Raw genomic sequence first — 21765 nt, forward strand, 5'->3', positions numbered from 1 at the left:
CTCCCCAGGGACACTCCTGCCCTGCACAGCATCCTCCTCCCCAGGGACACTCCTGCCCTGCACAGCATCCTCCTCCCCAGGGACACTCCTGCCCTGCACAGCATCCTCCTCCCCAGGGACAGGCACACACAACCTCTGCACAGCATCCTCCTCCCAGGGACAGGCACCAGCTCTGCCCCCCCCCCAGCCCAGCAATGCTTGGGAGATATCCCACGGAGCCCAGACTGCAGCCCTGCTCTCATATCCCCAGCCATCTGAAGATTGATGTTTCTCCATGACACACTCAAGTGCAGGTCTGGGCATGGGCCAGGCTCATGATTAAGATCTCCAAGTATTTCACAGAATATCTATCCCCACACTCTTCACATACAGACATTCTATGGCCTCTGCAAGTTGGTCATTAGTGTATTCATAGAATTTTTGCAGATACTTACACCACGCCACTAAAAATAAACCTTTAATCTCAAGGGGCACTCCATGGAAGGTGTTGATTACCTCCTCTTGGCAGCCTTGTAAAGCTGTACACAGCCTATATATTTTATGTACCAACTCATCTCCACGAGCCTTCTCACAAAATAAAAATTAATTACTTTGCTTAGGAAGTTTACAGAACAAAGCCCTGGTTTATAATGGCACCATTTGAGAGAAGAGGTTAGTTTCTACACTTCACATGGCTCTTAAAACTGCTTTTTTGTATTGTAAATACTTCCTCAAACTCACCACCATGGAAATTTGGATCTGGGGCTCTATGTGTATGGTGAGCTACATGTGGAATATTTCCTATAATTTGTTAATCATCAGACACTTTCTCATTCCTTCCCTTTCCTGTCTGTTTTCATCACAAAGATGCTCCATGACATATGTTCAAGGACTTTTCCAAAGAACAAAAAGGGAGGAAGGAAGAACAGGTCAAAAAGGGAAATGAAGGGAAAAAGGAGAGGAGAAAAGTAGAGCCTGCCAGGAACACAGTGCAAGCAGCTGCAATGACACTTCTTTACTAAATAAAACTGCTGAGCAGTTTACTGAATATGTTACAGGTTGTACCTTGCAAACCCCTGGTTAATAAAGCAAGGAGAGAGCCTGTGATGAATGCAGCCTAGTTCCTCAGAAGGTTGCATCTTACACCTGTTTGGTGATGAGGTGTAAAATGGACAGAAAGTCTGAGACAGACTGGAAAACAGGATGTTTTAAGCCTCACTCTTCTATATTGTGGGTTTCCACAGAACCTTCAGAAGAAAAAACACCTTAAAATTTGTATGAATCAATGCATAACCAGTTTCAGCACATTAAAGGAAGAGTACTGAACAGACACACTCTATGTGATGGCAGAAACCTTGCTTCTGCAGAAAAACAAGTTTAAAAATCCCCAAGCTATGAAATCCAAAACTGAACTCCACTTACCTTAGTGTTCATACAAGACTTGCCACGTTTATACTCTTTGTGACTTGCTCTTTTATCAAGCTTGTTCCACAAAGCTTTGGCCTTCCACGTGTTCACTCTTGATTTCAGCTTGGTGTAAAAGTTTCTATTGTCCAAAGGATCCAGTTCAAGTTGGCGAGTGAGAATATTGAAGGCCTGAATGGTGCCTTTGCATGTTGATGCTTGCACAAAGTTTTCAAATATCTGGCCAGCTTGATTGTATTTTTCATCATCGTTTTCCCCCATGTTCTGAGAGCAGAGCTGGAGGAGAATGATTAAGCTGGAGCTCTTGTGCTGGGGTACAGGTGATCAACAACAGCAAGTACTTCCACACATGTATTCCTAGAAAAGAAAAATACAGGTCATATTAAGCAGGTTTTGCATGATAAAATTAAACACACAACTGCACACACAGTATGAGCATGAAACCCCAGCATACAGTGACTAGACAAAAAAGCACAAAAAGTTGGTAGTGCTACCCAAGTGTTACAAACAAACATAACACACTCTTGCTGCCATGATTTGTACTCACAAAGCCTGCTATAAACCCTGTTAACTCAAGCCTACTGCTACAGCAAAACCAGCTTCACTGACAGCTTGAGGATTCTTTCATTTTTGTTTTTTGTTCAGTCCCTAGGTACCTGATGAACAAACCCCCAGTGTCCAGATTCTTTCCCTCAGCAGAATTTATGTAACAGCAAGTGATATTTTGATCTTAAGAATTCAAGGGAAACCTGCAGCCAGAAGTCAAGATGGTTTGATGGATATTGTTTTTTTAATGCTGCTGCACAAGTTAGGGCCAAGGTGCAGCTTATCCAGAGCATTTAGAATTGGCACCAATTGCTTGCCACAAGCAAATACACAAAACAGGCTACACAGAAACACAAGTTACACCAGAACTGAAGAAACCAGAGAATAAGTAATCATGCAGAGCCTCCCTTTTCCTACCACTCTTGCCAAATGAGAAAGGATTTGGTGCTCCAGCACAGAGAAAGGAATTTTATCTCCACGTCTCCACATGTTCCATACTGAAGTTATGTCTTTGGAGCCTTACCTTGTCATGTGCTGATGATATAAAGTAATGATGTTTGGCCTGCTAAGCCCCACTGGCTTTTCCTAGTAACATGATCACTGTCAAACTGTGCCTGATATTCCAGATAAATACCCTGACATCCTGCAAGAGCAATGCTATTCTAAATTAACACGAGTTTCAAAGAACTAAAATACTTTCATTGTGGCACTACCCGTATCCTTCTTTAACCTTGTTCTCCCATCTAATGGGGAGCATCTTTAGAGTCAGCCAAGGTCCACAGAAAGTATCCAAGTGGCTTTCACATTTTCCAAGAAAATTGTTACAGGTTATGCATAACTTGTCCGCAGAAGAAAGTTTACCTGGACTCAAGTTCAGAAATTTAAGTCACGTATTTTTTTCTTGCTATTAAGAATTATCTTGCAGTCCAAGAACCAAAAACTAATCAATGCTTGCCTAACTTCCCACATAATTAGTTATTTTACTTGGGAATGTCATCTGTTGGCTGATAGTTTTCAGAATAAATTTTAGAAAGGCCTTTGAAGTCATGCTTCTCAGTTTAACACTGTTCACAAACTATTCATTCTCTGCTTGCATTTCCTTCAAAAATAAAGAAAACATAACTAAGTGTATTTAAGTAAAGAAGAGACCCACCATGTCTGTCTCACCATCCCCTAATACAGAAAAATATTATGCAACTTATTAAAGAGATCCCACAGGGAGATATAAGGGAGCATTTGGAATACTCACATTCCCTGTCTGTGCTCAAAATAAATAACCTTTGTATGCACATCATCAGTCTGTTGTGGGTTTGTGGGTAAAATAAATTGGCAACATTGAGAGTTTGTACATTTTCTTAGACCAAATGTCATGATTAAACATTTGGTGCCAAGAATAAGTCAGGAAATTTTTGTTTTCCCCTCTGAATACTTCATTTATAGCACGTTTCATGCCCTCTTCTGCAGAGCTTTGTGAGGTAAAAGCAGGGACTTTTTGCCTTTCAAAAGATGTGATTTTCCAAGCAGTGGAGTGCCATAAAGTTGCACAGACTCAGGAGAGCTCAGAGCTCGGAGTTCCCGGCCTGGGCTGCTGCCCTCAGCAGGGAAGAGCAGAGCAGTGTCTGGGCCAGGCAGAGAAGAAAAGCAGCATGTGGCAGTGCTGATAGCAGAGAGAACAAAGCTCAGGCAGGCAAAGCTGCAGGCAAAGCACAAAAACACTCCTAGCATGGAGTGCAAGTGTTGCACACACACAGGCCTTCCTCTGCCTTCCTCCAGGCAGGACACCTTCTCCAGACACAGAGCCTCCCTCTCCAACACCACAAAGCTGAGACTCTGTTTGTTCTGGGCACAAAATCTCCTCCTCGGGAACTTCCAACACACTCCCATCTCGCCCATACTGAAAAACTGAGGAGTGGCATCTCAGAAGAGACATTTGCTCACTAGTGAAGCATTTCTCCTTGCTGTGTCAGAGGTCATGTTCTCCAAAAAAGTAACATTTTGTGGTCAAAAAAAGCAGGATGAGACAGGAGACTGGTTACTAAGATTTCTGGATTGCTGGAAAAACCAGCATTTTCTGTTTTTGTTTTTTTTTTTTTTTTTTGGCATGAACACTGTGTTGACAGATGACAGAGCTGAAGATGGTGCTCTAAGTAGATGAGCTGATGGAGAAGTCTGCATTTCTTTCTGAGGAGTCACTGATATTCCATTGCAGTATTGTATATAACTCACTAGAAGCAATGCAATAAGAATAAGAAGTTCAACAGGGTCATTCTTGCCTATAATTAAAGTTTCCTGTTCCGTAACTCCCTCAAAGACTTAAGAGGCAATGCATTAACTGGTTACCTGTAGTAGAAAAATTAACAGTGTTTGGCAAAGTACTTGAGTTCTTAGAGTATTATCATTTATCCTTTTACTTCCTGCATCATATGACAGATCAGATCACTCTACAGGGACAAAATACAGAGCCAAAAATTTAATCAAGGTGGACTATTGATGCTAAAACTGCAAACTATGCTTTTTAAAAAGACTTTTGAACTTCCTCTAGTAGCACAATCCAAAAAATAAAATGCATTTTATTTAAATGAAGCGGTACAGAGCCCAATAAGAATTTGGGTCAGTGAAAGGAAAAGAAAGAGAGAGCACGAAATAGGCTGGACAAACAGTTCTTTTAAGTCAGAGCTGAAGCGTTCATGGGTTAAGACAAGAATTGCCATTTTAGGTCCCATGCTTGCTGTACTAAGCACTCAGAGGAACTTGGCCTTCCCATGGCATTGCAGGAGCCTCTGGAGGGCACAGAGTACACTGGGAAGAAGAAGGGCTCAGTTTCCATGGCCTCTCCACTGTAAGAAGTTATCCCTGTCCCCTTTCTGCCTCCAGCCAGGGTAACAGGAATGTCAGATAAGGAAAGCTGAGAAGTGCTGCTCATGCCTGCTGGCTGCCCAAGAAGAAAGTGAAAATCTTGTCACAGCTAAAAGGAAGCCAGTGCAGAAGGGGCAGAGAGAAAGCAGAAGTTAAAGCAATGGCACGTGCACAGATATATCCATAGGAAAGCTAATGCCTCCAGTCCTGGCTGGTATTTGCTGCCAGCAAAACAAGCTCTGCTACTGCAGACAATCCTGAGAACAGTGACAAAAGCAGCTCCACTGTCAGGGCAATCCCAGCAAGTGTCTCTAGTCAGAAGGATGTATGGAGCTTGTTCACATCGCACACAGAGTCTCTCAGCAGCAAGCTCAGCAAGCAGTAAAGCTGACATATATGAGTCATTACAGGAAAATAACACAACGTTTGACAGCAGCCCCATACAAATTGCTTGTCAGCAAGGTCTCAAGGTGCTACCCACAAAAATTAAAAAACCTCTTTTGGCTTATTTGTCACACAGGAACGAGAACAACCCTAATTTAATTCAAACTTGAAGCACTTAAGTTCTTCCTTAGTCCCTTAATGCGCTGCTTCTAATACTTGAGAACATGTTCCTCGGGGAGATCAGAAAAGGATTAAATTCCTAGCATTTCAATACCACTAATCCTGATTCCATTTCCAATACAGCCCTAATTCTGCCATGGTTTACCAAGACTAAATTCTTTTATTAAGACTCCAGTTTGGCATGCAGGATACAATACATTTATTGTTGGCTTAAGGTTAGAAACAACAACAGAAACAAAAGACTGCCTTTTGCAATGCCTGGTAATCATAGCAATCATGTACTGCAGCCCTTCCTCATCATCAATTAAAACTCCAGAATTTCAGCTGCCTCTCTCCCTGACTGAACTGTCAAATAGATCAATGCCATCATAAAAAAGTGAAATCTGCAAGTGAAACTGGCCATGTTACATGACCCCCTGAGTTTTCCAGCTTAGTTTCTACTGTAATGCACTCTGTTTTTGTGGAGGCCATTTCAAATGTAAAGATTTCTATCTGGAGGAAACACAGCTTTTTGGTGGTTTGGTTTCTTTGCATGTTGTCCTGAAAATGACATAAAAGGAAAAGAGAATTATATGTGATTCTGGTAACAAGGGAAGCTCTAATTTGCTTTGCTTATAAAACTAGTTAAAAGCACGTTGGTCTGAAATACTAGTTTTGTGCTGGCCACAAGCAGACAACCCATTCCTTAAGATGCTCAGCCCCACCAGAAACATCAATGAAGGGAAGCTGCCTCTGAAGAAAGTCTCACAAACTGTCTTTGTAAACAGCCAGATTACTCTTCTGTATTTTTATGAAAAGCCAACATCCACAGAACTCCTGCAAAATAACTTTTGGGGCCAAGCATGGAATTCAAAACAGCTCCCACTGAGACACTGTGTGCCTGTGAACTCACAAGGTTACCCTGCACACTATCAGCTTGTTTTGCAGTAGTGGTTATATGAGACATTTCAAGTTTCATGAGACATTTCAAGCTCAAACCTTCCAGCAAGTGCTGCTGTGCCCATTTAACCTGCTGCAGCTGGAAGCACCCGTGATAAAATACAGCTGGGAACACGTGCATGAGCACACCAAGGCTTGGCATGGGCTATTTGAGATACATTCACAGCATGTACAAAATAAAATGACCTATCTGTAGGATTTTATCTGCCACAGAACAAGTCACATTCCACATGCTTCATAGCTGGAAGCTTAAAAATAGGCTGTTTTGGGATACAGCACTTCCAGATAAATCCAGCACAGAACTGGCAGCCACACCATTCTGCTGCCTGCACAGGTAGTCCTGTCCTGTGAGCATCACTGAACCCCTCAGATCCTCACCTGGCAAAGCAAAGGCACAGGTTTTTCAAATTAATGACACCCAGGCATCTGTATGCAGCTGATGTAATTAAAAATTATTTTTTACAGGGCTGCTGAAAGCTCTGCTGCAAAGTCCCAAGTTTCCATGTAGTCTGCATCTTCAAAGGTAACTGTAGATGATTATACCACAGTCATTTGGGGTTAATGCAATGCATAAACAAGATATTAAAACCTGACTCTTGTTTAGACTGGTTATGAGGAAGAACATTTTTCAGCTCTCTTGTAGTAGATCAGAAACACAATATAAACAACAGTAGAAAGTTTATGCTGATGTTTTCCTAGGTTAGGATCACAAGAACAAAGGAAGACAGAAGGGTAACATCAGACTACAAAAAGCATGCCTCTTAAGAAAAGGCACCTGTTATTTAAGCTAGAAAGACAATTTATGTATGCAGTCTCAGTGAAAACAATTTAAAGGACAATCTTCAAGCTCTTTGAAACTCCTGCCTTTCTTTTCCTACAGTAACACTTCTAATTTCAAGCTCACAAGCTGGAACAGCATAGATATTAATCACAGAATAGGCAGGCTGGTTGACTTTTTGATCAGCACAAGATTTTCTACTTCCAATAGGATGTTTAGAACACTGAGCCAGACTAACTTGGAGGGCAAGTAATACTCTATTTTTCCATTCCCAAACTCACAGCAGCAGGGAGATGGAATGGCAGGACACTCTGAGCAGAGATGGATGACACAAGAAGATGATGGAGAGGGAACTCTGGCACCACTCCTGCCCAGCTGCCAGTGGGAACTTCAACATCCCACTTCTCTCACAGCCCTGTGTCCTCCTCTCTGCTCCTCACCCTCAGGTCACAGGCAAAACTCAGATGCCACCGCTGTGACCACGAGGAAGACAAATAAAAGCATACCCTGTAGCTGACAGAGCCCTGTCAGCAAAACCCCTGGCACATATAAAGCTATACCAACAAAACTGAGCCACATTCAGCAGAGGTTCCCCTAGTGCAGCTTTCCCTTTGTGTGCACGGGGACATAATTATGGAGTAAATACACCATCAAAGAAAACAAACACATGGAGCACTAAAAAGCAGACTCTCTTAGTCAGCAGTCACAGACATGGTGCTGGCTCATGGCACTTTGAGAACAGGAATTATGCAGAAGGATGGGGCAGCAAGGCAGGCATGAACTGGCACAGCAATATGGGATTTCTGGAGCAGCCTGGCAGGGAGGAAGGCACACAGAGTGCCACCAGTCTGGAATCCCTGAAGCCACACAATGCCCAGGTACAGCCTGTCTGTCCCTTCACTGCGATCTCTCCCAGCCCAGAAAGTAAAAAAGGTCTGCAGCAATGCTGCTTCTCTGAGAGCTGCCCAAAAACATCAAAAACTTTCACCAGAAAGTGCCCTCAGAGAATGCTGGAAGTCAAAGCAAGGCTGTCTTTTGTTTCTCCCCAGGATTTCTGTCAGAAAGGAAATTAATATTTGTTCAGGATTTTTTGAAGCAAAAATATGAAATGATGGCTGTGCTGAAGCAAACAATCCAGGTTATATCTTTGGAGAGAAAAAGAACAGCACCAGTGTTGGTTTTCATAGATATGTGCCAAAAGCTCTCAGGAGTGTTTCAGATTATCTTTCCAAGCATGGATCTGTAGGTCTCTGCTCACCAGGACGTGTCCCTCTGGTTGCTGGGGCTGTGGCAATTACCCAAGAGGAATAAACAGCTGGCACCAGAGCTGCAAGACCCTGAGGGCTCCAGTCCACAATAATTCATCTGGCAGAGCTGCCCTCATCTGTAGACATCAGACTTCCAGATCAGTAGCGAGGATTAATCCATTGAAAACACAGACAGGATTGCTTTGCCAATGATCAAAGAAATGAAACATTCTGGGCAGCATTTCATATGCATACACACACATTTTTAGGAATCAACACATTCCAACAGTGTAGTTTTTTTATTTTTTCAACTCAAGGTAGCACACAGTTCTTCCTGTGTTTTACTGGGGCGTTAATTGCTATCAGTCACACTGAAATCCATGGGAACCACAAAGTGAAGGAATCAAAGAAACCCCAAAGCAGTTTTGAGTTGTAAATGATAGGTTCCTCGGGTGCAGCAATGCCAATTCACCACCAATAAACAGCCATTGAATGGCAGTGGAGAACTGAGAAGCCACACCCGGACAAGTCAGCCAGAGGGTGATGGGAAACCAGAAGATTAGGTTAAACACAAAACTCTGCTACAAGCAGCATTTACACAAAAAGACAAAAACAGAAAGAAAGCAACTGTGTTAGCTTTGTATCTGTTTTATGTTTTTTGTCCTTGTAAACTGCACCCACAGTTACCAGAAGAGATTGGAAAAGACATAGTTTCTGAAAGTAGAAACAGTATTTTTGGAAGAAAATGTCAGGACAATTTCTACCCTCCCTCTGCCCAGACTTCCCAAAAAATGAAGAAAAACAAAGTATAAAAAAAAACGAAATAAAGATGCCAAGGGAGTTACAAAAACATGATCTATTTCTGCTGCAGAAAAATCCTCACAGTCAAGCTATAGAATACATCCTGAAATATTAGTTTTGGGACATCCACTTAAAAAAGAAGAAAAGACCCATGGGACTAATATGCTAGGAAGCAGTCCCATCAAGAAATTAAATGTTCTGAGGGCAGAACATCATTAACCAAGAACAGGAGGGATGACAAATGCATCCCTGTTTTCATAAGGCAAGCTGAGATATAGTCAGGATTAAATAATGATTCATCTTCTCCAGCACAGCATGGTTTAAAACAAAAAAAACCTCCACTTTTTAACAGTAATTGTTCATCACACAGCCTGGCTCCAGAAGCCTAGGGTTTAAATTCTCTGTATAAGTCCTGTCAACAGTAATGGAGGTCAGAGGTGGTTGCACCTTCTCTATTGAAATTTTTATGTAACAATGGCCATTTGCTTCCAGTCATCTCCCAAACTGGATGACCTGTGCTGTAATACATAGATGTTATCATCATGCTCTTCATTAGTCATCCATTTGAAAAACTTACTTTATCATGTACCCATATTTCACTGCATGTAAGTGGGCAGACACCACAGGAGTGCAAGCACTTTTAAAAATTGCCACGGCAAAGGACAATGTCCATTTTTTCTAACAGAAAGAGTCAAAATCTCTCAGTGCAAGCACGCATCTGTGGCCAGCACCAGCACACATACCTGAGAGGGAACGTGAGCAGTGCCTTTAGAGAGCTGAGCCTGTGTAAGAGCACAAACATCCCAGGTATGTCACACAGACCCAGGAAGCTTCAGGGCAGTGCTGCTGCTCCATTCCCATATATTGACATGAGCTATGTGGAGCAGCCACAGCTGTTTGGGGACCTGAAATGCTGCCATGTGTGACTGCACGGTGCTTACCTCAGCTTGGTGCTCTCAGGGCACAGCAGATAAGAGGCATCACATTTCCTCCTGCAGCTACAGGAAGGCAGAACTAAAGCTGCTTCGGTGCCCCAACTCTCAAACAGCCTGTAATTTTCACAAAGCGAAGGGATTCACTTGTTCTGAGTTCCTAGAGTGCTCAAGGTGCTGATTAGAATGAGAGAAAACACTTTAGGAAGGCAAGTGGTTTGCAGAAAACATCTTGGGTCAAGTTGGTTTTGCTTTAGCTGATCCCCTGGGCACCACATTCCTCCCTCACTGTGCTGCTCTGCCAAGAGCAGGGACTGGGGAATAGGAACTGCTGGAACATTGGAAGTTTTTATCCAACTGCTGATCAGGAAACCTAGAACTCATTCAGCCATGTGCCTACACAAAGCAGAGCAACTGAAAACACTGAAGACGTGTTCCATCATTACAGTTCCTTGATACACAGTTCAAACAGCTGAAGTATTCCCCAATTTATAGAGACCAAGAAGGAAAACAGAGAACTGACCTTCAGAAAAAGGACAGAGATAAAAATGTGAATCTAAACTATTCACAAAAGAAATACTATTTAGTTCTCCACTTTACAAATATGTTTTTTTTTAAAAAAACAACATTTTGTTACTGAGCCCAAGACCTTATATTGGCTTGGACTTCATTCTGTTTTTAAATTAGCACATATTTCTCCCTCTCTTCTGCACACAGGCAAACAGGATTGCTTTTATTTCACTGAAATGTGTAACCAGATCTTCATCTATGCTCTAGTTATCAAGGTTTAGTTAACAAGGAATGAGGAGTTGGCGAATGCCCTAATACTGTATTACCACTCTGATTAAATACCAACACAACCAGTGCCCCAAAAGCCATTTGCACAGAACAGGCTTTGTTGCAGCATCTTTCAAATGCAGGACATCACTACACAGGCTCTGGGAGGTCATAAACACATGAAAACAGCACAGAAACTCAGCTTTTCTACCCAGACAGGGATTTTTAAAATATATTTTATCCCCTCCCAACAACTGCTTGGAACTGCTACTTGGATTACCAAAAAGAACAAGAGAGTGATACACTGCATAAAAAAGGTTTGGGACATTTGGCACACCAGGTCCAAAAGGATACAATTTGCATGTCATGAGCTCACCCCCCATCAAGGGAAAAAAATAATTGAGTCAACATAAAAACTAAACCTCAGGTGAAGATTAAAGGGAATTTATATCAGCTCTGGAAGCAAAAATTTCAAGAAACAGTGCTTTCTTTTGTGTGCAAGTCATACCACAGCCAGACATGACTTAAAAGAAAACTCTCACACCAGTAGCCAGAGTGTAAAAAAAAAAAAAAAAAAAAAAAAAAAAAAGAAAAAAAAAAAAAGAAAAGGATAAAAGGGCATTTAAAAAGCTCATATGCCAGGCCAGGCATTTCCATAATGCATTTCTAAATCAGAAAACCTTATGAAAGGAAGTCTGGAAGTGACTGCAGCAGTGACTGAGCCAGTCCATTTCCTCATTTCTCAAGGTACACCACGAGAGGCTTTACCCCTGCCCTCATTCCTGCCAGCACACAGCACTGTCAAGCACAAGAAGTTCAAACCCTGCTGTGTGCAGCACAGACCATCCCAGCAGGGGCTGGGAACATCCCAGGGGAACATCCCTGTGCCCCTGGTGCTGCTCCTGGAGCTGGGCAGGGCTCTCAGACCTCCTGTCCCTGCCCCAGCCCGGCTGAGCTCAGCTTCTTCTCTGATGTTATCAACTCACTCCAGGCAATTCCTTCCTTCTGTGTCTGGGGAAAAGGGCTCCTCTCTAGGCAGATTTACCTGCTACCTCTGACTGCTGTGTTCAAAACCACATATCCACAAAACACACATATCCAGGGAATATCACAGCCATGGATTTGGCTTGTGAGCACATGCTGCTGTGCTCCTGCTGCCACTAATGATGTGGAGGTCCCATGAGAAGCTCTTGCTCTATTTCATTTGATGGTTTATCTGTCCTCCAAGATCAGAATTCTGCCCTCCACCACACACAGCAGGAGCTCTTCCACCCCTGCCCTTGGATGACCACCAGTGCCTTGCCTGGGGGAGCAGCACAAGGCAACACTGAAAAAAACCTCAAAAGCCTTGGAAAGGAAAGGTTTGCTTACCAGATGCCCTGGTGTGTAAGTCAGTGACATCCAGAATAGTTTATTCTTGGCTTTGTGTGATTTACAGGGCAAGCTAATTGTGCTAGAATCCTGTTTTCTTCACTGGACAAAAGATGCCATAGGTTTGCATAAAAGAAGACTAAAAAAATTGTGAAGAGGTACAAGTTACAGATGTCGGGTTGCCTGCTACAACCCTCCTTATGTTGCCCATGAATATATAAACAGAGCCTCAGGGAAATTGCTAGGAAAAAAAGTGCAGAAGGCAGCACTTGATTGGATTGCTAATATCCAGCGTATCAACTGATTGTGAATCATGTTTTGCAGAGCCCATTTCCCCAAGGCGTCCTGGCACGAACAGCTCACCTGGTGCTTTCAGGTCAGCACAGCACCAGGCAGAGAGCACCCTTGCCTTCCAAAAACAGAAGCTGGCAGCTCTGCACAGCCCCTTGCAGCCCATCCTCCTGCTGCTGGGTGATGCACTTGGGTGCTGGCTCCTCTTACCTCTGCTGGCAGAGTCACTGCGTCTTGTCTGGCAGCTCCTGGGCAGGGCTCTCATCATCCCCAGAGGGTTAAAAGGTCAGCTGAGTAAATCAGCCTAGGGCAAAGCCCAGCAGGCAGGGGCAAGGATCACAGCAAGGAGTCCAGCACTGCCACTGCTCTTGGGGCTTCACCACCCTGGGTGTGCAAAGTGCTGGAGAGGGAGAGGAAACAGCCTGGGCACAAGGGCAGAGAGCACCCAGCTCTGACAGACTGTGTGACTGCACAGGCACAGGCACTTCTGGGGCTAAATGCAGTAAATACAACATCCCAGCACTCCCAGACGGAAACCCCAGATTTCAGCAACAGCTACCTACACAATTACCAGGTGGCTTTCTTTCCTTTCTCACCTGTGCCCTATTTTTCTCATCCCTGTGAGGCTGCACACACACCTCACAGCTCAAAGCTGACAATTTTATTGCTGGAAGTTTAATCAAAAGTGATAAGAATATAATCTACAATATAGGCTTAGAGGAGAAAATGAAAAGGTAAAGACAAAGAAACTGAATGAGCAATAAAACACAGTTTTGGTGGAAGAAAGAAGAACCTTGGGCCCAAGTCTGGCTGCCACTCTGACACTTGGTGACAGAAGTTCACAACAGCGACACTGACCAAAACCTTCAAATCACAGTATCTTGAGTGAAATTTTAAAACATGCTATACAGGCAGAAAGCTCAGCTGTCTCCACCTCTCCTGAGCACTGGCAAGGTTATCATTAGAGTGTCAGTGCTGTAAAACAAACCCAGTCATCTGCCATTGCAGCAGGGACAGGATGGCTCTGCTGAGAGCACCTGGCAGGGTGTGCCAGGCGAAACTGCATCAGCACAGCTCATGACTCAGCACCCACCTGGAATGAAGAAAACTCCTCCTTACCTCCCCCTCCCACCCACCAGAATACAGGAAATACATGGAGACTCTCCATGTGAACACACATCTGTTTGGTAATTAAATAATCCAATAATTAATGTAAATGTTACCTTTTTTTGCTTCATTCTAATTGTGAGAGGTAATATTTATGTTGCCAATGCTAGTTTCTAGTGATGAGGTCCAAAATAATAATCTACTTTTCGTTTTAAATTCCCCAGGCCTCTCACTGAATAGAAAGAATAGAGAAATAGAGAAAACACAGAATAGAGAAAAGCTTTCATTCTTCTGGATAGTCTTCCCAAAGAAATCAGAATCATCATTATAATCATAACAGAATCATCAGCCAAAAGGAAGAAAACACTGTTTGACTTCACCTCCTTCTCCCAAATTAAAAGAAACACTATTTCAGCCCTGTGACTGGCAAAACATCCCAGCTAAATATACAACAGACAAAACCCAAAAGAAATGTAGAAAATTGGGATTCAAAATATGAGGTGATCCTCTATTAGGACAAAGGTGTATTTTTTTTTTCATTAGAGAAACAGTCATTAAAACAATGTACTAATGGCTTCCATGACTCATCAGAAAGCACTGCTCACAACCTTGCAATGCCTCTTGAAACCCAGCAGGAAGTTGGGCAAAGCCATGAGTTAAGCTGACTTTGTAGAAGTCCCAGTAACTCTCTTGCCCACATTTTCAATAAATATTGCGTGTGGGTTGGCCTTCTGGCTGGATAACAAATGATTGGGCAAAGTGGCAAGGCAAATCTTGCCATCCTTGACTAATTCAGTAGAGCAAATACAATTGAAAATTAGAGGTTCACCTTCTTCATTCACTACAACCATTAAAGCAAAAAAAAACCCTGTGATATATCTGCATTAATATGTACCTCTAAATTAAATCTTGTGTGCAAATGTAAATCTGCTATACTGTGTGGTGTCATTCCTGGATTTACCTAGGAAATTATTGAACTAAGAGAGATAGATAATTACACAGCTGTTTTGCAGAAGCCAGTGTTTGTAGTTCTATTGGCTTGTGATTTCAAACAAGCCAAGTTGCCCCACAAACAAGTTCCGGGTCAGAATCCACAAAACTTTTACTTATCTAAGCATCCCAGCTACAAATGAGATGTGGCTGAGGCATTTTTGGGAGACCTAATGTTGACTTGGTGCCATGGCAGAGTTTCAGAGAGTAAGTCCAGCAAACTCAGTTTTTGAATTTACCAATAGTTCATATTTATGGAGCTTGCGCCCAAGCCTTAACCATGTGCATGTTCCTGACATTCATTCAAGCACATTAATGTCCTGAACACAAATAATGTACACAGAGGTGTCAGTTGTTATTTTTAAAAATCCACAGATAGAAATGGGAGGAACCTACACTCCACATTCATAGTCTGAAATTTTAAAAATGGCTCCAGACTTCCATATTCTTCTGTCCCTACAGCCATGAAATTACTGAAACGATTTTCTGAACTGACAGAAACAGTTGGCTGCATAGGTGGCAACCAAAAGAATTTGTAGCACTCAGTGAAAGGGGAAAATCAAATACCAAGCAGCAGGCCAGGAGATCAGATCTGAACGAGAACTCGCTCACATAAATTATCCAAGCCCAAATATCACATTCCATCAGGAGGTCTCTGAGTTCAGCTAGGATGGAAATGAGACCTGCAGAAGTAAGCTCTTGTGTCAGGATGCCCATTGCTGCCTCTGGGAGGAGAAAGGCAGAGGTAATTGAAGTGCAGGGGCAGATCCTGTGTCCGACCCACAGCTGGGGTGAATGGTGACACGGGGGTCATTAGCACTGACTGCATCTACCACCACCAAGTCAAGCCCAACACAAGCCCTGTTTTTCCTTCTGATCAGCTCAGATTGCTGCTTTACATAATTCCCCAGATCAGCACAAGGGGCCATAAAGACAATCAATAAGAAGCGGCCTGATAACAAGCACATACAACAGGTGAACCTGTCTGAAAGAAGGTCAAACTATGAATAAGCAGAAACCAAAAAGCACCCAGTATCTTGTAAAGTTCTTTTTTTAACCAGAGGCTTTCCTCAGCTAGAAAGAGTGTCAGCAGAGAACATTGCATTCCGTTCTGAATTCCTCCCTTTGCTTTTAGCAACAGCCTGCATTTGTTTCTGTAAATCCTTCTGTGCTGCTCCCTGCGTGCAGGAGTTTAGAGGGCAAGGGTATTGCATGCCCCTGACACCACTAACAGATGGGGCTCACCTCAGCCAATAACACAGATTATGCTCTTTGCAATACACTCTTATCCTATCACACACACAAGAGAATTCCACTATCTGCCAAACACGAGGCTTCTCAGAGGGGAAATTTTGTCTTCTGCTCCACCTTCTGCTTTGCTGTTTACAAAACTGCTCCTTTTTTTTTTTTTTTTTTTTTTTTTTTGCACACCATAGGCTAGGAAAAAAAAAATCTTAGAACATTTAAAAGCCTTCCAGTTAGCTACGGGAGTCGCCTATTCAGGTAAGAAAATGGCAAAATGTTATCAGAATCAGGTATTCATTTAATGTCCTTAGTCTCCTAAATGTACCACTATATAATAAAAATATCACGGTTCTGGTGTCTCACCACCCCCAGAGCAAAGAATTCTTCCTGATAGCTAATCTAATCCTGCCCTCTTTCAGTTTAAAGCCATTACCCCTTGTCCTATCACTACCTGCCCTTGCAAAAGGTCCCTTTCCAGCCCTCTTGTAGCTCCTTTTGGTACTGGAAGGGTGGCTAAGGTCTGTTGAATTACTACCACACTATTTAAAGCTGATTGCAAAGCATCCCTGCTTATTCCCAACAAAGACTTTGCATGGCTTTGGGAATTCTGTTTAGATGCTCAGTGATGGCAGCAATAGAGAAGGATGAACTGCAGCACCCCTTTGGGCATTACTGCAGTCTAAACAGGCAATAAGCTGCCAGCTTAAAAGGTCTGAGAAGGATTTATGTGGACTAAAGAAACTGCTTTTGAGGAAGCCAAAACTCCACAACACATAATGCCAGGCTCAGTCATTTCAAAATCTGAATTGGTAATGTCCCCTTGGCTGAATGCAGCAATTGGAGAAACTGCTGCCCTTATTTCTCCAGAGCACGGCTGAGGAGATGCCAGAGCCAAGAACAAAAGTTTAAATCCAGTCCCCTGTTTCCATCACAAAATTCCATACACCACCTGCCTCACCAGGTTTTGCCATCACAGCTCTAAGGGGCTAAAAGCAAGAAGAAACAAAGCCAAATGTCCTCCTAATTACACCAGTGGTGCTGGGACACTGAAATAAGAACAATCAGAATTTAACTAAACATAAGCTATGGCAGTAGCGTATTCTAATTTGTTTTGTGGTACCACCTACTCTTCCCAACACAGAATGGGCTGCTCTTGTTCCTCTCCCCACACAGTAAACTGCCCACAAAAATGTGGAGGAGATAAGAAAACCCCTGAAAACATAACCCCCACTGAACACAGGGTTATCAAGCCACAGCAGAAAGAGGGCTTGATAGCACACACAGCTCAGATTTAGGGACAAGTCCGAATTTTTTTTTTCCTTTCATGGAACTTGGAGTCTAAAGATAATTTTGGGTAACTTTTTACTTGCTTGTAAATGTAACTGCATGCATGAAAGAGTTAGTCATCTTCTCCAGGTCAAAAATAAACACAGCAATTTCCAGAATGTGTCACAACACAATATTAACTGCACAGTATCTGCACAGTCACTGAATCAGTGGATGCTTAATAACCTTAATTTAGAATACCTATATTTTCCAGAATCAGTCTAACATACCCTGAACTACTAAGATCACTTCTGGAAGAGCCAGTTTGCTGCACAAACACCTCTAAAAGTGGTGCCAGTGATAAGAAGCAAGCAGTGCCCTCCCTGCACAGCTGAGCTGCCAGACACAGGGCAGGGGCTCCTCACACAGAAAGAGCTTGAACAGGAAAGGTGCAGCACCAAATTCCTGCAATACAGGTACACATCTATTACAGAGGCTGCCAGCACAGACACAGAAAGCAAGACTCAGCCTTTCTGTAGCTCCTTGGCTCCAGGTCCAACACATGAGCAAGCTGAGAAAACAAAAGGACCATTGGGAAGCAGACGTCATCTTCAGACACCTGAAATTGTCTTCATTTTAAGGTAATCAAAACACACCATGGCCTTAAGAAGCAAAACCTCTTCCCCTAGGAAAGAGAGCTTTTCTGCTGACACCAGGGGAATCAGAGTGAGGAGAAGGAACAGATACAGGTTACTCACAGCAAATGTCACAGTCCCAATGGGAAATACATACCACGTCAAAGTCTTCCCTGGAGTTTTCAAGATACCAGTTATAAAATGCCAGAGCAGCCAGACAGCTGGAGCAGATATGTGCTAAAAGAGGTGAAAGACTTGAAGCACACTCATGGAGAAACTGGAGAGCAGTCACCTCTCCTGTTTTATGGTTTCTTACACTTCAAGAACATCTCCAGCCAAAACACAGGCTCTCTCAGCCTCCACGAGGAACGGGATATCGACTAGAAAACCCTGCTTCAGCATACCTCAGTAAAAACCAAACCTCTTCAGATCGTACATCTAGATTCCAGGGGAAACTGAAGGAAATGTCATCTCCCCACAAACAGCACCACCCTGATGTCAGGGATCTGGTAATGCTAGGCAACTTCAGAGCAACATTGAGGCAATCCACTAAAAACAAACAAAGAGGAAATTCAGAGTGAAACAGACACAACTTCCCATTTCTGTATAGTTTTCTTTATGACAATTTCTTAAGAGTTCACCTAATTTTACAGACAGGGCAGGAAAAGTCACATCACTTGCTGCACACCACATGGCAAGAGGAAGTGGAATGAAGCATGCTCTGGTCTCCCTTCAGAACTTCACTTCTCCACCACACACTCTAAGACACATCTGCAATATTTTTGCCTAGTACCATGAAGAGGACACTAACAAACATCAACCAGCGTTTTAAAAGGTGTGACAACAATGTCCCAGCCACTATTGCCACTGCAGCTCTGCTCTCTGCCTAGGGGCAGCCAGCAGCTATAAGGAGGAGGGGGCAAAATTCAAATCAGGGGAGTAAAGTGGCTAATTGCTCCATGGAGCAGCAAGTAAAACGGTTAAAAAGATGCATTTTATATTCTAAAGCTTTTATTTTCAAGCAGAGAACTGCAAATTTGTATGTTTTCTCTATCTCTAAAGAAGTGAAACGTGACAAAAACTGAGACTGACGTAAGATTCAAGATTAGGGACATGCTGAGAGTTGAGTCAACGCAGTTTTAATTCTTAAAACCTTTACTGACCTCGTCATGCACAGAGAAAAACTGTGTGACATCTCTAGTGTCGGGAGCAAAAGTCTATTGCTGCTTCAGGGTAATTTCTCAGATGCACCCTCCAGAAAAGACAAAGCACTCAGTTTTTAGAGAAACACCCAGACACCTCAAACTAAGCATAAGTGGGCACACACTCCCTTAGAGTGCCTGTGTCAAGGATAACAGACGTGAATTCCAGCTCTCTTGTCAGATAATCTGTTTTCAACCCATGTAATGTAATTAGCACCCAAAACAAAGTGGCGAAATGAGGGAAGCAAGATGCCCTCTTTCTCCCAGATCAAGGCACTTCGTGAGCATCAATTAGATGTTAATGTCCCTGGGAGGCAAGCGTGACAAGTCTTATTAAGCCATTTCAAAGATTAGGACAGTGAGTCACAGAGAGATTAAGAACTTCCTCAAAACCAAAAGTAGAGTCAGAGAGGGGGCAGCTACACCCCGGCTGGGACTGGCAGCAGAACTGCGCTGCTCCACCTTACTGCAAATAGAGAAAAAGTTTTAAAAAGTTTTTAAAGCCGACAGACACCTCCAGATCTTTTTCAATAAGCTTGAGAGAGAACGTAAAAGTTTTGATATTGTCTCGACCTTACAGGCAAATAAATCTACGGCCACCAGTCCAGGAGGCAGCTGTCTGAATTCGAGTCACATGCCGAATTTACACATGAAAAACGGAGCGAGCGCGACAAGACAATCGCTATCGCAGGTTAACAAACACTTCAAAGCGCAAGGAGAAACTCAGCAGGTGCCCTCCCCAATTAGCCCAAAAGGTGAGTAGAGAAGGATGTTACGCTCATTAACACACTCATTAGGACGCGTCCAAACTAATAGCCCGCTGCAGTGTTGTAACACGTTCGGAGAGCCTTAATCGCAGGGTGCTCACCGAGCGAAAAGATTGGTTTGACTTTTCCTGCGCGGCCGTCCGAGCCAGCCCGGCACCGCCCGGGACCGGGACCGGACCCGCCGGTGGGGCTCGGCACGGCACGGCACGGCACAGCCCGGCACGGCACAGCCCGGCCCGGCACGGCACAGCCCGGCTCGGTACAGCCCAGTACGGCACTGCCAGTGGGGCTCGGCACAGCCCGGCTCGGCACAGCCCAGTACGGCACTGCCAGTAGGGCTCGGCACAGCCCGGCTCGGTACAGCCCAGTACGGCACTGCCAGTAGGGCTCGGCACAGCCCGGCTCGGTACAGCCCAGTACGGCACTGCCAGTAGGGCTCGGCACAGCCCGGCTCGGTACAGCCCAGTACGGCACTGCCAGTGGGGCACGGCACAGCCCGGCTCGGTACAGCCCAGTACGGCACAGCCCGGCACGGCACGGCACAGCCCGGCACAGCCCGGCACTGCCAGTGGGGCTCGGCACAGCCCGGCACGGCACTGCCCAACCCGGCTCGGCATGGCCAGTCTTGGCACGGCTCGCCATAGCCCGGCCAGCCACGAGCGCCGCCGCCCGCGGAGCAGAGCCCGGCTCGGGGCGCTCCCTTCCCTCCCTCCCTCCCTCTCTGCCCGCTCCAGCTCCGCTCCCGCTCCGCTCCCTCCCCGCCGCACCTGCTCCGGCTCCGGCTGTCCCGCGGACCCGGCGGCTGCGGCGGCGCCGCTCCTCATGCTGCCGGCGCTGCTCGGCGCGGCTGCCCTGGCTCGGGGCGGGGCCCGCGGCCCGCCCGCCCCATCCCGGCCCGGCCCAGCCCCGCGCAAGGTGCGCGTTCCCCGCCGTCTCCCCGGGGCTGTGTCCCCGCCGCCCTTGCGGGTCGTTTTGAGGAGTCGGGGGCCCCGAGCGGCTCGGAAGCGCCGCGGGTTGGGGAGCGCGGGGGCTCCTCCCGGCCGCTGAGGCTCTGTGTGTGAGGAGGCGCGAATGGTGGCACCTATTCGGCAGGGCCGGGGAGGTTTCGGTCCGCAGGCAAAGAGAGAACCGCTGGGGAGAAGGTTCAAGGTCAGCTAACAGCGCTGGCGCTGTGACACCCCGCCTGTCACATCCTATCTAGTGACGCGAGTGCTGCAGCCGACTCTCTAAAGTGATTTGTTGATCTAAAGGCAAGAGTTTTGTTGTAGAAAGTACCTCTCGTTTGGGTTGAAATTTGTCTTCTAGTTTTTCGCATCGTGCTTGGCTGAACCCGAGTTGTACTCAATGATTAACTTTGAATTGCGCTATGTTTGTCTGCTGATTTAACTTCAGGAGATTAACTGTACTCTTTCCTCAAAGTGATAAAAGCAAGAATATAGAAATAATGGTGCATACCATTTCCCTGTTATCTAAAAGACTATCATCTTTAGTAGCCTTGGGGAAGGCAAGAAAAAGGAATCAGAAAATCCTCTTGGCAAACTTCCAGGAGAAAAAAAATTATCTGTAGTTAGCAAAGGAGAATATGTTTATGAAAGAAATCATATTTGTATGATTTTTTGCAAACTCTTGCTAGTTTCCGTCCACCGCTGAGAGCCAGAGAACCCAGAAAATACGAAGTCTGAAATAATTTAGCCCCTACTGGAAAATACTCCAAAACTCCTTTCTTCAGGATAAATGTTCCTTTTTGGTTAGGAAAGATGCTTACAGCACTGGTCTCCCACATGTTCACCTTCACAACTGTCCTCTTCCCTCCATGCCACACAGAAAACGTTAATAAGTCCATTAAAAATAACCCTTTCCTGCCAAGTTCTTCCAAAACTTTTCTGCATCATCGGGGGCTGCATGAAGACCAACAGAAAGGTTGCAATTTACTAACTACAATTATTTACTCATTGTCCTTAACTGTTTGATCTTTGAAAGTGGCTGGAGGATGACAGTATCATTCACACTAAGCTGTTATCACAACCACCTTTAAAAATTACGTTTC

General features: G+C 44.4%; 1 protein-coding gene across 1 annotated transcript in view; it reads right to left on the reverse strand.

The window, feature by feature from the left end:
• MICAL2 (microtubule associated monooxygenase, calponin and LIM domain containing 2) overlaps positions 1 to 20572 on the reverse strand; it is a 102765-nt gene extending 82193 nt beyond the window's left edge. Inside the window, exons 1-2 of the mRNA XM_079310109.1 lie at positions 20486 to 20572; positions 1402 to 1761 (exon numbers count right to left, since the gene is read on the reverse strand). Of these exons, the coding sequence (XP_079166235.1) occupies positions 1402 to 1665 (264 nt within the window). The 5' untranslated portion in view covers positions 1666 to 1761; positions 20486 to 20572. The remainder of the gene's footprint in view (positions 1 to 1401; positions 1762 to 20485) is intronic.
• Between the last annotated feature and the right edge of the window lie 1193 nt (positions 20573 to 21765).

The sequence above is a fragment of the Erithacus rubecula genome (genome assembly GCF_903797595.1).
Source record: "Erithacus rubecula genome assembly, chromosome: 6".
Taxonomy (NCBI): domain Eukaryota; kingdom Metazoa; phylum Chordata; class Aves; order Passeriformes; family Muscicapidae; genus Erithacus; species Erithacus rubecula.